Source organism: Sylvia atricapilla, chromosome 2 (assembly GCF_009819655.1).
Source record: "Sylvia atricapilla isolate bSylAtr1 chromosome 2, bSylAtr1.pri, whole genome shotgun sequence".
Taxonomy (NCBI): domain Eukaryota; kingdom Metazoa; phylum Chordata; class Aves; order Passeriformes; family Sylviidae; genus Sylvia; species Sylvia atricapilla.
In genome coordinates, this window is record NC_089141.1 from 108,456,498 (window position 1) to 108,471,536 (window position 15,039).

The 15,039-nt window shown below is 42.2% G+C and overlaps 1 protein-coding gene across 8 annotated transcripts in view; it reads right to left on the bottom strand.

Moving 5' to 3' along the window:
* Positions 1-14,628, bottom strand: part of CASK (calcium/calmodulin dependent serine protein kinase) — a 189,058-nt gene extending 174,430 nt beyond the window's left edge. For 2 of the 8 annotated variants that reach the window (XM_066314066.1, XM_066314063.1), the window contains exon 1: positions 14,377-14,628. In XM_066314066.1, the coding sequence (XP_066170163.1) occupies positions 14,377-14,435 (59 nt within the window). In that variant the 5' untranslated portion in view covers positions 14,436-14,628. The remainder of the gene's footprint in view (positions 1-14,376) is intronic. The other 6 variants (XM_066314070.1, XM_066314068.1, XM_066314065.1 and 3 more) reach the window with 4 other exon arrangements.
* Between the last annotated feature and the right edge of the window lie 411 nt (positions 14,629-15,039).

A 15,039-nucleotide genomic window follows, 5' to 3' on the forward strand; every position in this document is an offset into this window, starting at 1 on the left:
AGAAACCATTCTAACTGGTAAAAGAACACATGCTTATCAATTTTAATTAGCAACTCACCATCAACACCATACTGAGAAGCTGAACCTTTTTTCAGTCCAGTCTGAATAGCACCAAACATTCATAAATACACTGAGAATTTTGGACACTGGATCATATTTACCTTGTTGATTACTAGCTCACTAATACTGAACAACAGCCCTTCCCAACCTACTGATAAAAAAGAGGAGTGACATAAAACATGCTCTACTCAGAAACAGGATGAGGGAGGACTGTGAAAACTTGGGGTACAAAACTGAAACTACTTGGGGTACAAAACAATAAACACAAGAAATAGAGGATACTTTCACACCAGATCCACATTGTCCACTTTCTCACTCCTACTGCATGCAGTAAGTGTGCCAGGATCAACAATTTGCTCCTGATTTTGGCTGTAACAACTCAGCTCCCATCTATTGAAGTAGACAAAAATACAGGGGCTTTGCACATTTTGCAGGGTTTTAACTCTAAACAAGTGAAATACTTAATTAGCCCTTAGTTAAATGTAATTTTGGACTTAGCACACTCTGTGCATTTGAGCCACTCAGAGGAATGCTGATTAAAAGATTTTTGCATATCATCTGAAGCTTTAGAAACAACACGTTTCCAAATAGCATTTAAGCTGATAGGATGGAAGATCACATTCATGTCTGCTAGAAGTGAAGGAGAATGGGAAAAAAAAAAAATAAAGCATTTTTTTGAACCGGCCCATTTACATGTGGATAAACTTAAAAATAATTAAAAAAAAAAACAACCCAACATACAGTGTTGATATCATCTCTGACATACTATCAGGGCAGAATGACACACCCCTTTAAATGAGTTTACTGGTGTAACATTTTCCACAAAACACGAACTCCTGCACAAGACACATTTCAGATTTTGGAGATACAGCTTTCTCCTTCCCAGAAATAAAAATCTCTAAGAGAAGTCCTTTAACTCGAGCAGCAGGCATGTAAGTTTTCCTGAGATTTTAGGCGTTACCCTGTAAGACAGCATCAGCCTAAAGTCAGTAGCAAGAAAAAAGAAAAGAAGCACCATTTTTTAAATCATTTTATGAGGACCTACTCCTTGCAAAATCACAGAGATTAGATAAAGCAGAGAATGTGAAAATGTGAAAAATACAAAAAGCACTTTCTGCTAGTTAGAGTATACAGGAAAGCATGGATCAGGTTCATACTTAGTAGGTATAAAACACTTGTTTTATAAATGTTTTTCCCGAGAAACCCTTATTTTCCCAGACACTGACTGGGTAGGAAAGCATGGTTGCTAAGACAAGTATGCCAAGATCTTATTTCCTCCCAGTGAGAAGAGAGCAGATAAACTTCCTTTTTCCACACATACTCACAGAACACAATTCTACTGCAGAGAACCACCTCTCTTCCTTGAATTCTAGGCAGAAGCAGTGAAGCCACACAACTTTACTTTTTCCATGCTGCAGAGGCAAAGCCAACCTGGGAAAAGAAAAGCACTTTCCTCTACAGCTTTTATGGGGGGAAAAAACCCAACCCAAGCAAACAAGACAAAACAAAGTCACATTAAATACCTAAACTGTCATCAGGACTTTGAGACAGTAACAGAACAGGTTACCCTGTACCACTCCCTCTAGAGAAAACAAACACAGGTCTCAACACTACAGTCTCAGCTGGCTGCAGATTCAAAGATAAAACTGTAATGATGACACTTTTTCAAAGGTTCGTGCAGCTCTGAGGAGAAACCTTTTGTTAGCTCAGGTTTCAGAAACTGAAATTGCAGTTTGATTTTGCAGCAAGCCAGTTTCCATGGGAGCAGAATTGTGACTGACAGCTATCCCACAGTCTGCTGGGAGCCCGCTGAGTCTGAAGAAAACTCAAGGAGATCTCAGTCTAAACCAGAATACACCACGTGAAACAACGAATACAAGTTGGTAGGAAAAGGTGTTCCTTGACAGGAAAAGAAATACGAGTCTAAGCAGGGGGAAAAAAAATCCAGAATGAAGCTTTGGCAGAGCTAGGAACATCACATTACAAAAGAAATGCTAATGGAATGAAAACTGGCAAAGAAACACTTAAAAACCATTCAGGTGTATTCACACTCAAACTGGAAGTAAAATGCTGGTACTGAAGAGACCAACAAAATCCAAAACTGTTCTGTATTCAATGCTAACCAACAGAATATATTTTCTTTATTACAATAAATACAGTAACAAGAGCGTGACTTCCAAATTTTAACAGCCAAAGTGAGAGCAAAAAATGCAGGAAGTGTGTTTATTAACTACAGCTGTATCTGAAGATGAAACAAAGAAGAATACAAGATATTAAGAATAGAAGATATTTCTCCTTAGAAAAACTCTCTAATGTATTCTAAAGGAAAAAAACCACAGGGGACAGCTATTTTCTTCACAAGCTTTACAAAACAAATTCTTCTAACAGCAGTCATGAAATCCAGCCAAAATCTGTCTTTTTAAGAATACAGATGAAAATGCAGGAGCAAATAGCAGCTCAAGATAAATTTCATCAAGAAACTAGAGATGGCAGCAAAGTCTCAACCTAGCGTCTGAGTGTAAGAGGAAAAGTTAAATGAAAAGGAAAGTTCTGAGTAATTCTTATAGCTCTGTCCAAACGGTAAACATTTCAAGTTGGTTTTTCTTTTTTTTTTTTCCCTTTTCCAAACAGCAACAGAAAAAAAGGAAACCTATCAATAAGAACAGCTACAAAACACTACAAGGCTGTTTTAAAATGCAGAAACTTCACAGATCAATTTTTAGCACATATGAGAAAAAGAATTTTAAAGCGGTGTTCAGCGAAAAACACATTTAAATTCTAACATACATCGATATTCTCCCAAGTCACTGCTGATTTCTGAATGTTCCAGCCATATATCTGAAACCACATTTCAGGAAGGTATTATTCTTACACTTCTCCTTGTTTTTGCAACTGTAACAAATACTGAGAAGTTGGATATAGCCTGGGTTTTGAGAGAATTTTCCACACTAGTTTTCTGAAACATTTTAAGTTTTTTAAAAATACATTAGCAGTATGAGAAAGTAAGTCCCATTCTGAAATACAACAAACATTCGGAGAAAGAATCACAGAAGTTTCACAGAGTGACCTCGCCTTTCTGCTCAACTGCATCCCTGAGAGTAATTTCAGATTATACTTCTGAGTTTGCTGTTTAACACAATACCTCTCAACAGACATTGTAACTCAACAGCACAGAAAATAGCCAAACCAAGAGTTTTGCTGTGGATATTGCCTCACTAATAGCTGGATGTGTTCTCAGAACTTGGCAGTCCATGCCAGGGTAGTGGCAGCTACAGCTCATCAGGGCTTGGAGCAATCCTCCCAAAGTCAGGACACTCATATTAAAATCCTTCCCTAACACACAGTGCCTGCAAAAGAACTCAGCAGGCTACAAGGTACAGGAAACAAAAGGTACTCTTAACACTCCCAGCTGATGTTCTATGGAAACATTTATAAGTCACCAGACACACTAAGAAGGGAAACGAAGCATCCGTGATGATCATCTTCACAAAGCAAAAAAAAAAAAAAAAAAAATAAAAGATCTGATTCCCAACCCCTGTTCTTAGCAAATTTTTAAGTATTTCAAATCCACAACACAAAACAACTCTACAGTCAGCAATCTATCTGAAAACATCCCTTATCAACACAGAAAACAGACAACTTGAACTTTTGAAAACTTCAAACTAAGAATCCAAGTAAGAAGACTCATCTGCAAGAGCTGAGAAAGTATCCTCAAAGTGTATCTTGATGGCAGCTATGAAGTTTTGAATACTTCACAATTATAAGTGCCTGCAGCTGATAAAAAAAATTGACACACTTGAGATCTAAGATTAGGGAAAGAACTTCTGATATTTTAAGCACCCTGTTTACTTTATGCTTTTAAAGATAATTGAACCTGAAGGGCTGAACATCCGAGAAACTCGGCCAACAGATAACTGCTTTTTCCAGAAAGGAAAAAGTAAGAAAAATAATCTTAATCTAATAGGTCTAACTGAGCTAAACAGTTCTGTCTGACCTTCAGTTTTGAAAGCCCCTTTTGTTCCTTTCATGTCTGTAGTGCTGAAGGTCAGAAATTAAGATACTTCCATAAACACACTAAGAAAGAGGGTTACTTCCAGTTTGGGGGCTGCAGAAAGGAAAACAGCATTTTCTGTAAATGGAAGTTGGTACTTTTCAATCTAAACTTGATCTAGATGCACTAATGTGTCTAAAAAAACGCCCAAGACAAAAAACCCAAACAATAAACGCCAACAAAACAAATAGACAGAAAGGCAGATAGTTTAAATGAAACAAGTTCTTGATCAGTACAATACATTTTACATTTAAGTTTAGAGAAAAACAAAATCAGAAAATTGGTGGCTTGGGAAAACTTTGGTTTTGAATTCCTTGAACATTCCTAAATATGCTATTAGAGCTTTTGCACACAGTCACACCAGAACCAGAAGTAACAGATTTGGTTTCTATAAAGGTTAGAATTACTCACAAACATCCATCACACTTGCTGTTCAGAGTACACTCAATTGTGAACATTTCAAGTCCTGAAGGACCTAACAAGGCACATGCACATTTAAAGAACATCTCACCATGTCAGAAGCAAATACACTTCAAAGAATTAATTCAAATATTCAAAAAATAAAAATGCCAGACTTAATTGCCTTTTTAATTCTAATTGGCTGTGTCACCAATTAAAATCCTGAATGAAGTGAGGTCCTGATGTAAAGTTAGCGCTTGGTTTTATTTCCATGGAAAGTCTATGTGTATAAGAAGAAGCAAAAAATAATAAATTAAGACCATAAAAACAACTGAATTCTTTTGTGTGCGTGTGTTAATAATTGCATGTTAATTTGGAATGTTTCCTTTCCCCTCAAAAAAAAGTAACCTGTTTCCCTTTTTTCTTGCCCTTTCCCTACCATTGTCCGGATTACTGCAGAAAAGGGTTTGGAAGTTAGCCTCCAAGTTAGCTTCCTGATTATACAAAAAAAAAAAAAAAGGCGAAACATGCAAAAAACCCAAAAAAAATCAACCTAACAAAGCATGTTATGGTCTTGGTAACTCACTGTTGTCAAAGGTGAGAAGAGGAGTGCCTGCACACTTTCTCTCTCCATCCCTGAGGTCTCTATCTTGAGCAAGCCCTGACTGCACTGTAGGTCTGGTCAAGACAGCGAAAACAGCACAATAACCATCCAACAAGCTGGATGCACATTTTTTAGTGCACCTGGTTCATACAGATCAGATGAATACGGATGTTGGCACAGGGGAAGGGTGCATCACTCAGGGCATGGAAACACATAAAGAGAGCAACACCTCCTTCTTCCAGCAGCAGCAAAGGTAATTCAGCTCCTGTCACCAAGATGCCCTCACACAGGGCACAAAGAGGAGAAGGGCTACTGCTGCCATGTTCACACAACCTCCAGCACAGCTACAACTTGTCACAGCTCTCCTTCACGTATCATGATATACTTACAGAGCTTGTAGGATCACAAAGGTGCAGGGTTTCACCTCAATTCCCACCCTGGTTCCTGCTCTGCATGCAGCCAGACCAGCGCTGAGCAGACAGGTCTTTTCTCTAAACCCATCCAAACCTATCTGCTGCTGCATTCAAGTTCAACCCTGGTAAACATAAAGAGCTCCACAAAGCTTTTTTTCTAGGAAAAAATTACTAGTCTGGATCACTACTGATGTAGAAAAGATCCTATCACTTAATACGTAATTTTAATACATAAAATTGTTTGTTGTGTTCACAGGCTACCCTCACCCCCACCTCCTCTATCATCTTCTCCCAACCAGAAGGAGGGGGGTGGAGGAGTGGTTTGAAGAAAGGAGATAAGATTACCCTCACTTGCTTCTTCACTATCCCTTCCATTTACAGGTGTATTGATCCCTCTAATTGAGTGTAAATGAGTGCTTTCCCACGGTTCAGAACTGTTCCCCTCTGTTCACTATCAGGAACAACTTCAGGAGCCAAAAAAAACCCCCAAAAAAACCAAAAGGGAGAAAATGGGCAGCTGACAACTCCATTTGGATTATCAGGCTTTTCTTGGAGCAGTGTGGAAGTAAAGGAGTAACACACTCCTTTGGATGGCTTCTCTAAACTGGAACATCAAGGACACAGCTGAAGGTTTCACTTGTAGACCCTCTCCCTAAAATGAAACTGAGAGTAAAAAGAAAATAGAGGAACATGCCTAAGTTCTGAGATGGTCAGGACAAGCTGAACTTTCTTTTAGGAGAAGTTCTTTAGTTCTTTTTTCCCTTTGGTGGTGTTATGTCTACTTCACAGACCCACTTAACAAGACACCTAGAAAAAGATTTCATAAAGTTCTGAGTATCTTAAAGACCACTGTAGCTGAGAAGCCTCAACCTCTCTACAGTTAAGAGTTCCTTCCTTTACTCCTAGTGATCTTTGGATCAAAAATTTCCAATAGTCAATTACCTTCCAAACTCTGGTAACTGAATTCATATAAAGTCACGAGTTACCCAAGAATAATGTGTTCCCTAGGAAAGGCACAGTTTGAAATTCTAAGGGTTTCCTAATCTCAGCTGCAACAGAGCTGACACTTTGATAAGATAAAACTAGTTTTGCAACTTACCTTGAAAGTGCTTCCAAACAACTGAACAGAACACATTTTGAACCACTGTAAATGCCTGTACAGGACTTACACCCCAGCTTTTACTTCTAAAAAATTTGTTCAGAGGAAAGTTTTCTACAGCTTTCTTAGTTCACATTTCCCAGGAAATTTACTCAATATTAAATGCTAGGAATAATTGCTTATGTCCACATTATCCAGAAAAGAAAATGGAGATGTTAGTAAAAATGAAATCAGAGTAGCTCCAAGCAGTGACCTGCCACTGGGTAACCAAAGAAACAGGTGAAGGAGCCAAGTAAAAATCTCTTCAACCAAATGCTACTTAGAATCCCTGGTGGAAGGCAAACATTCAGAATTTCTTAAACACACAATGCACTTTGTAAGTTTGCAAGAACTATGCATCAACTATGAATGTTTTCAGGCGCCAAAGGCATGTTCTAACTACTGACTTCTGAAAAAGTTAAGTCAGTACAGAAACTGGAAAAATATTGACAACACAAGAATTCTGACAAATCCTAAGCCTGGAAGGAAAGCACAGCCCCACTGCACCTTGAACACTGCAACAAAAGACAGAAGGTATGGAGTAACTTTCTGGTTACCCCTTCTTATCCTATTCTACAAAAAATGGGATGAAAGTAAAAGAGCAAGGCACTTGTTAAGCAAGGGACATTCAATTCTGTCCTGTGAAAATACTTTAGGCAATAGTCTTCTGTCCTTTTAATCCTAAATTTATCCTATAAAAGTTTTTTTAGTAATATCTCTGGAAAGACTTCTCATACAAACCAAAGTGAAAAAAATAAACCCTTATTACAATGTAAAGGTCTTTTATCATCAAGCTCCAAAATTTGTTTGAACTTTACTTCACTGTTTTCGTGTCCAGAAGAATATACTGGTAAAAGAGAGCTTAAATACTCAGTACCACAAAGGTAACTGAAATGCCACAGTTTTGCTGTGCACTGCTGTTTCCAACAAGGACAGCAGCATCCCTTGCACCAACAGACACCTCCCAGGGAACACTGGAACCCATTCTGAATGCAGCAGGAGTTTTACTAAGAGAAGGTACTGACCTGGCACACAAAACACAGTTCAGTTTACAGTGATGCTGAACTCAAAGCACTCTCTTCCCATGCTTTAGATGCCTTACCAAGGTATCCTCTTACACACTTATCTGATGTAGGCAAAGAAAAGTTTCTTGGGGTTCTCCTGGTGGGAATAGTTGATTACTACACTATCTTTAAGAGGTAAGTCTAATTTTTCAACAAGTAGGGATGATAGTTCTGGCCATGCTGATAGTCATGCTGCATATTAAAAAAATAAAAAAATAAAAAAATACACCCTTCATTCATCAGAGTTATTTTTATCAACTGCACAATTTGGAGCAAAATATCTACTTATAAAAACCACTCATTTCTGGAGTCATCATTCTTTAGATGACACATTTATTATGACTACAAGTTTCGGAGAACTGATCTTTGGAAACATCATATTGAGGTTAATAATGCTTGATTACTGTTCATAGTAGTGACATCTGTATAAAAGATTATGAAAAGGCACAGTGTATCAGACAGAGGGCTAAGTAGGTGAGTGGCTGTTGATATAAAAGGTGTCTCTCTTCTTTCCATAATATTTCTTTATCCTAAAGCATTTTATCTAAAGTATTATGTTTGAATTGAAATTCAAAGATTGAATCAGGAATCACTGGAGTCCTGAAGCTTGGCCCCGGTTTTTCTGAAGGCAACAAAGCTTCATACTATTTTAATAAAAAGACCAAACTCCTAACGTAGCAAATCTTCAAGTCAAGGTCACTTTTTTCATCCAACGACTTCTCAGACATCTATTCCAGAATCTCAGTAGTGAATTTTTCTGAAATCTTCAAACTTTCAGGCTGAAATTACACAGGACTAATCTGCTCAGATTTGCTCATTTTCAAGGTTCTTTCTCTCTAGTGTTTAAACACATAAACATATTTGCAAAGCCCTTGCACAATCTTTCTCTGCTTGTATTTTCCCAGATCAAGTTCCTTCAAACTCCCCTCTTAGGCAAGCCTGAACTTCCCAATCACTACAGCTGTCTTGTTCACATCATAAAAATCACAGCATCATTTATTGCTGGAAAAAAACCCCAAGATCATCGACTCCAACCTCTGACCGATCACCACCCTGTCAACTGAACACAGATGGCACTGAGTGCCACATCCAGTCATCTCATGAACAGCTCCAGGGATGGTGGCTGCTCCACCCCTCTGGGCAGTTCACTCCAATGCTTAGCAGCCCTTTCCATGAAGGAATTCTTCCCCAAGAAGGATGTACACAAGAGCGCTGCTGGTTATCAAGACAGTATTAGAAAAAGACATACAAATAGAGAGTAGTGACTGAAATGTGGTACTCTGCAATCAGGTTTATTCATTCTATCCTGGGTTCAGCTGCTTCTCTTAAGTAGGCAGAGCCTCTTAAGTAGAAATGGGTCACTACTACAGCTAAAATCCATGGTAGAGTAACTTAGCTAAGGATATACTCTAGCAATTATACACTACAAGTAATCAACCAGTATTTTTCTGAAGCAATGCACATTATGACCTCATGCTTAAATCAAATATTTATTATAATATGTAACTCTTACATATTGCAACAGAGACACCAGCCAAGACTGTTTTATTAGCAGAGTTTCAAACAGCACTAAAAAACTCAAAAGCTAAACTAGACAAATCAGTTGCCACACCCCAAAGAAGCTCCCTTCTCCCATTACAAACAGTGAGTACACATTACAGTTGTTTCACATTTTCATTTGATTTGTCATTAATTACACCTATCAGTTATGTGCATTGGTTTTACAGGAAATACAAAATCTCAACAGTGTACTGGGATAAAAGTATGTTTGAGAGTCAACAGCGTTCTAATTCCTAGGAATGAAAATGGAGGCAATAATGAAAAACAATACCACTGAAACCATCAAAACATCTCTACGTGGTTTTGTTACCACAATAATTACAATTATTAAAAGTTTTAAGTATTTCTTGGACAAGGAATCCACGAGCTCTGTCGTCCTTTTCCTGAACACTCCCAGACTGAGGCATAAATCTAAAACACCTCCAACTTCAGGGAAGAGCTTGAGATGGAACTGCAACCATCACCCCTTGTCTAACTTCAGTGGGCTAGACGCCTCCAAATTTTAATGCAAAAACAAACAAACCATCCCTGTCCCACGACTCTGTGTCCTCAGCTCACACCTGTGGTGTCCCAGCAGTGTTGGCAGCCTGGAAGGAGAAGGGAGCAATGCCTGCTGGCTCCGGTCCTTTAACTACTCCACTAGATGGAGGAGCCCAAGCAGAGAGATTCATCCCATCACAGAGGAAAGAGGGATAAAAACCAACTAAAATCCTCACGTGTGCAGTGCAGAAGAGGATTAGCCTTAACCAAGTTTGCAGGGACAGCATTAGCACCAAACATCATGTTATACTCTAGTAATGGAAACGCCAACAACTGCACTTCTACACACACGCTGATGGCCCACAAACAGAAGAAAAAGATTACAAAAATGTACAGTTTAAGTGACTATTAGTATCACAGAATGGGTAAGGCTGGAAGGGACACCAGAGGGTCATCTGGTCCCACCTCCCTGCTCAAGCAGAGTCATCCCACAGCACACAGCACAGGATTGTGTCCAGACAGTTTTGGAATATCTCCTGTGAGGGAGACTCCACACTCTCTCTGGACAATGAATTCCAGTGCTCAGTCACTGCACAGGGCAGAAATTCCCCCTCACGTTCAGGTGGAACTTCCTGGCCATCAGTTCCTGCCCGTTCCTCCTGTCCCATTGCTGGCCCCACGGAGCAGAGCCTGGCCCATGCCCTGAGCCCTCCCTGCAGACACTGACACACAGGGCTGAGGCCCCTCTCAGCTGTCCCTTCTCCAGGCTGGACAGGCCCAGCTCCCTCAGCCTTTCCTCACCGACATGCTCCAGCCCCTCCATCATCTTTGTCACCCTCCACTGGAGCTGCTCCAGGAGCTCCATGTCTCTGCTGTCCTGAGGAGCCCAGGACTGGACACAGCACTCCAGGTGATCCTCAGCAGAGGGGCAGGATCCCCTCCCTGCACCTGCTGGCAGTGCTCTTCCTAATGCACCCCAAGATTAATGACTTCAGTTGAGACCAAAGCCCTTTTAAACACAAATAAATGTCTATCATCTTTATCTCATTGTATTTACAACTAAAACATTTGGAGAAATTTTAAGGAACCTCCAATCCTACTGTTAGAAAGGTCAGACAATCTTTATGGTTCTCCTCTAATGCTAACATAAAGCGATATGGATCTTAAGAGGTACAAAAACATAAAACCAGATAATTTAAAATAAAGTCCTTGCAGAACGAGGCTCTATCACAAAAACCTTGCCTCACTCTTCTAAATTCAACACCTACTAAAGACAGGCATTCTCTCTTTGGCATAAAGAAAACTCCTGCCATGTGTATGCGAAGCTCCTATGACAAACTCAGAACAGTCTGCACCCCAGATGAGCAGCCAAGATATTTCAATTTTACACCTACTAGGTTTTATAAACTACTCAAAGCATTTTGAATGAAAATTCTAATAAAAAATAAACAAGTACACTTAGCACTACTATCTGTGAGCTGTCAATCAAACACATGGTCTGATCCACGTAGTAACAGCCTTAAAGATTTTAGGTTGTACTTCTCAATGAATACACAGGGTGAATCTCTTCAAAGCCACCTGGAAGCGAGTTTGGGAAAAAAAATGGCACATCTGTATTTTTCATCACTATCACTTATCCTGAGATATGTTAACACATTTTTGAAGGCTAATAAACAAAAAAGAAATCCCCAATTCATTTCTTGCTGAAGAATGTTTGTGCCAGCCAAGCTGAATAGACAGTAACCTCAAATGTAACACGTCTGGTTAAGTAAAAATACATGACTAATGTTAGCGTCTCAAATGCCACTTTAAAAAGTTTAAAGAGAAATTGGGATTGTTAATCCAATTTGTATTTTTATATAGCTTTCAGCAATAGAAAGGTATACTGGAAATATATGTAAAGTAAGATTTCCCCTTAACATTTTTTTCTAATGAAAACATGAACTAGAAATTCTCTCTATCCCTCCTGGCCTTTCTTTCCACCTACACCCCTTAAAAATGAAAAATGCATGCTTGCAGAACTTAAACACACTAAATGTCACATAATAAACAGTTTATCATTGTCATTCCCATCAATTCATTCATATACTATTGCCCTGTAACTGTTCCTCACCAAAAGCTATTATTGCTGCATTTACTCAAAGTCAGTCTTATCAGTTTATTGTATTTAGAAGTGTTTAAAGCTTATCCTAAAGATCATAATATGCCTCAACAAATTGGACCGTCTACTGTCAGCCAAGAAAGCATCTCCTGATTTCTCTAGTAAATTGTATGGGAACTTTGACTAAACACTTCGACATTTTACAGGCAAAGACCTCTTCCCCACACCCTTCATGAAAGTACCTCTTTTATTACCCTAAGTGACAGTGGCAACTACCTATTTAGGAAAGATAAATTACACATTTAAGTATTTCATGTGTCCGAAATGCAAATCAGAGGCAGATGTGCTCTTTGCAAGAACTAAATCACTGTATCAATCAGTAATGAATCCCAGAAACAATCAGACATTTAGTGTATGTTTCACTGAAAGATGTTTGGTCAGATGCTTACCTAGCAATTTCATCAAAGCAGATTTACAGCAGCTTTCCTCAAGTTTCTTATGGACAGGCAAAGTGGTACCCAGAATCTGTAAGCTAAATAAAGATGCTGCACCTCTCGTCCCCTGGCATTTACCTGTGTAGCATTGCAAAGAAACAGGAATACCACTCATAAATCGTACGTGAAAGTTGTGAATTTATTTTAAATGTCTGGGTTTTTTTTAGAGGACTCACTTGACATCTGTGCGGAAAAGCCTGAGTAATCACAACCAGCTATCAGCCCTTCACACCACCACTGCTGCTATTTTCAGTGATACACCCTGTTTTCGCTACAGTGCTCTTGGCATCACCATGCTCCTGTGATTCAATATTTATCTGTTAGATCTAGTTACATCACAACACTCCCTACACCACCTAAATCGCGTGTGGAACTTCTGCGGCTAACACCTAATCCACGACTTTGAGCACTCCCTTCGAAATTCTCCAGCCACAGAACAAAAAGTCAGTGGAGATGTGCAAACATCTGGCCCCTGTGAATCATCCATCCTCCGAAGGGGTGTGCAGTCATGCATACACACTGCACCGTCCTTCTAATCTCAACTGGGCAGGAATAAAACTGAGTGTGAACTGCAGTGGTTAGCATAAAACCACTCGTGAAAGAAGTGTGCTAAAAATTGTCTTCAAAACACCTTTAAATAAGAGTTCTCTCCTACAAAAGCTCCTCACCAGCATCAAGTCAAAGCAATCATATACCATTTATGATGGCAAACAAGGCCCTTGGAACATAATATTTTTAAAAGTTGTGTTAGGAGCAAGGGGGTAATGTCTTGTGAAACGACAGAACGGAGTGCTGAAACTTCTGCTGACAACAAAGCCACCTGCTATGTCCAAGACCGGCATTTCAGTATAATCCCGAGAAAAGATTAATTCTAGAATATTTTTAGCCCTGGCTTTGAAAGCAGACAGCACTCCATATACACTGAAAAGCATCGGGGTGGAGAGCGGGGCAAGAGAATACATGCAGGAAACATTCTTTGTTTATAATCAAAACACGGTCAATTATTCTCATAAAACCCATTGTCACGAAGAGAAAAACTCCAAGCACACCGAACAGTGTCACTACTAAGGCTTGCAGAGCAATGTCAGCTTCGGAATCAGACACACAGAAAATTAGGCAGTCTCAGTATCACGGTATCTTTCGTGTCCTTTTCGCAACACAGCCACAACTACAGAAAATACATGAAAGACGATGAAGAAATAAAGAAAGGATTTCAAAACTGAGCAGTCACAGAAATACGGGGGCAGGGGAGAGTGGAGTTTAGGCTTAATTCTTATCACCATCTGATTTGGGGGAGTCTCTGCATTTTCTTGGTGACTCGAATTGTCATTTTCATCCGACAGCGAACGGAAACCCGAAACGGCAGCTGGGGAACGCCAGCCACTGCCTCAACTCCCAGGTTTCACACAAGCCTCGAGCATCGGTTTAACAGCAGTTGCATAATAAGACTCAAAAGGCCAAGCACTCCTCCTGCCTTGTACATCTCCATTTCCACAGGAACCAGAGTGATGGATGTGGACGAGAACCGAGCGCTAGCCGAGCGCCACAACCACGCTGGTTATTATGCAGCAAAGAGGAGGAAAACCCAACACCTGGCGCACAGATATGCAGACACCCAGCGAATAGGTGGATCTAGGGAGAGCTATCTTCCCTTTCCCTTCCCCAATAGGCAATCCTTGATGGGTGTGCCAGGAATGGGATATCGGGGGGAGGAGAAGAAAAGGGGTGGGAAGTGGTTGCCGCTTGCTGCAGCCAGGCTGAGCGATGGCGAGGTGGTTAATCATGGTGGCTGAGGAAACACGGGGTCACTTCTCCCCCTTCCGCCTCCCGTGTGACGAGGACGGTGGGCACCGGCCCCGGGGGGCACCCGGACCCCGCACGGACCCGCCGGCGGCGGCGACTCAGGTGGGTCCCGGGCGGAGCATCGCCGTGCCCGGTGCGGGCGGGGGGCGCGGGGCAGCGCTCCCCTCGCCCAGCCCTGCCCTGCCCTGCCCGCTCCCCGCCGCACTCACTTGCCGATCACCTCGCAGAGCTCGTACACGTCCTCGAACAGCACGTCGTCGTCGGCCATGGTCCGGGCGGGGGGGCTCAGCCCGAGAGGCGGCGGCCCCGGGGACGCCCGGCTCCCCCGCCGCTCAGCGCCCACTGCCACCACGGTAAATCCCGGCCGCTCCCGGCGCCGCCCGCCCGCCCGGGGCTCCCGCGGCCGCGCCGGGACTCCCCGCTCCTGCCGCTCCTCCTCCGCCGCCCGCCGCCGCTCCCCGCGCGTGTCGCACCCTCCGCGCCCCCGCCCCCCTCCCGCGCTCAGCCGCGGCTCCCGGCGGGCGGCTCCGGCTCAGCGGGGCGGCGCGGGAGCCATGGAGGGGATCGGGGCGGGCGGCAGCGCCGGGTCGCTCCCTCGCCGGGCGGGAGCGGGGCGCGCGTTCCCGGGCGGGCGGGAGCGCCGGGAGGGAGGATAATAGTGGGAGGGGGAAGGGCGGGGAGGGGGGGGAGGGAAGTCCAGGCGCGGGCGCTGATTTCGCTCCCGGGCGCGAGGAGGAGGAGGCGGCGGCGGCGGAGCGGCGGCGGTCGCGACAGGCGGTCGCGATAGGCGCTCGCGGTACCGAAAGGCGGGCGGGCGCGCGCGCGCTCCCGGTGCCGCCGCCGCCGCCGTCACGCAAGCCCGTCACGGGGGC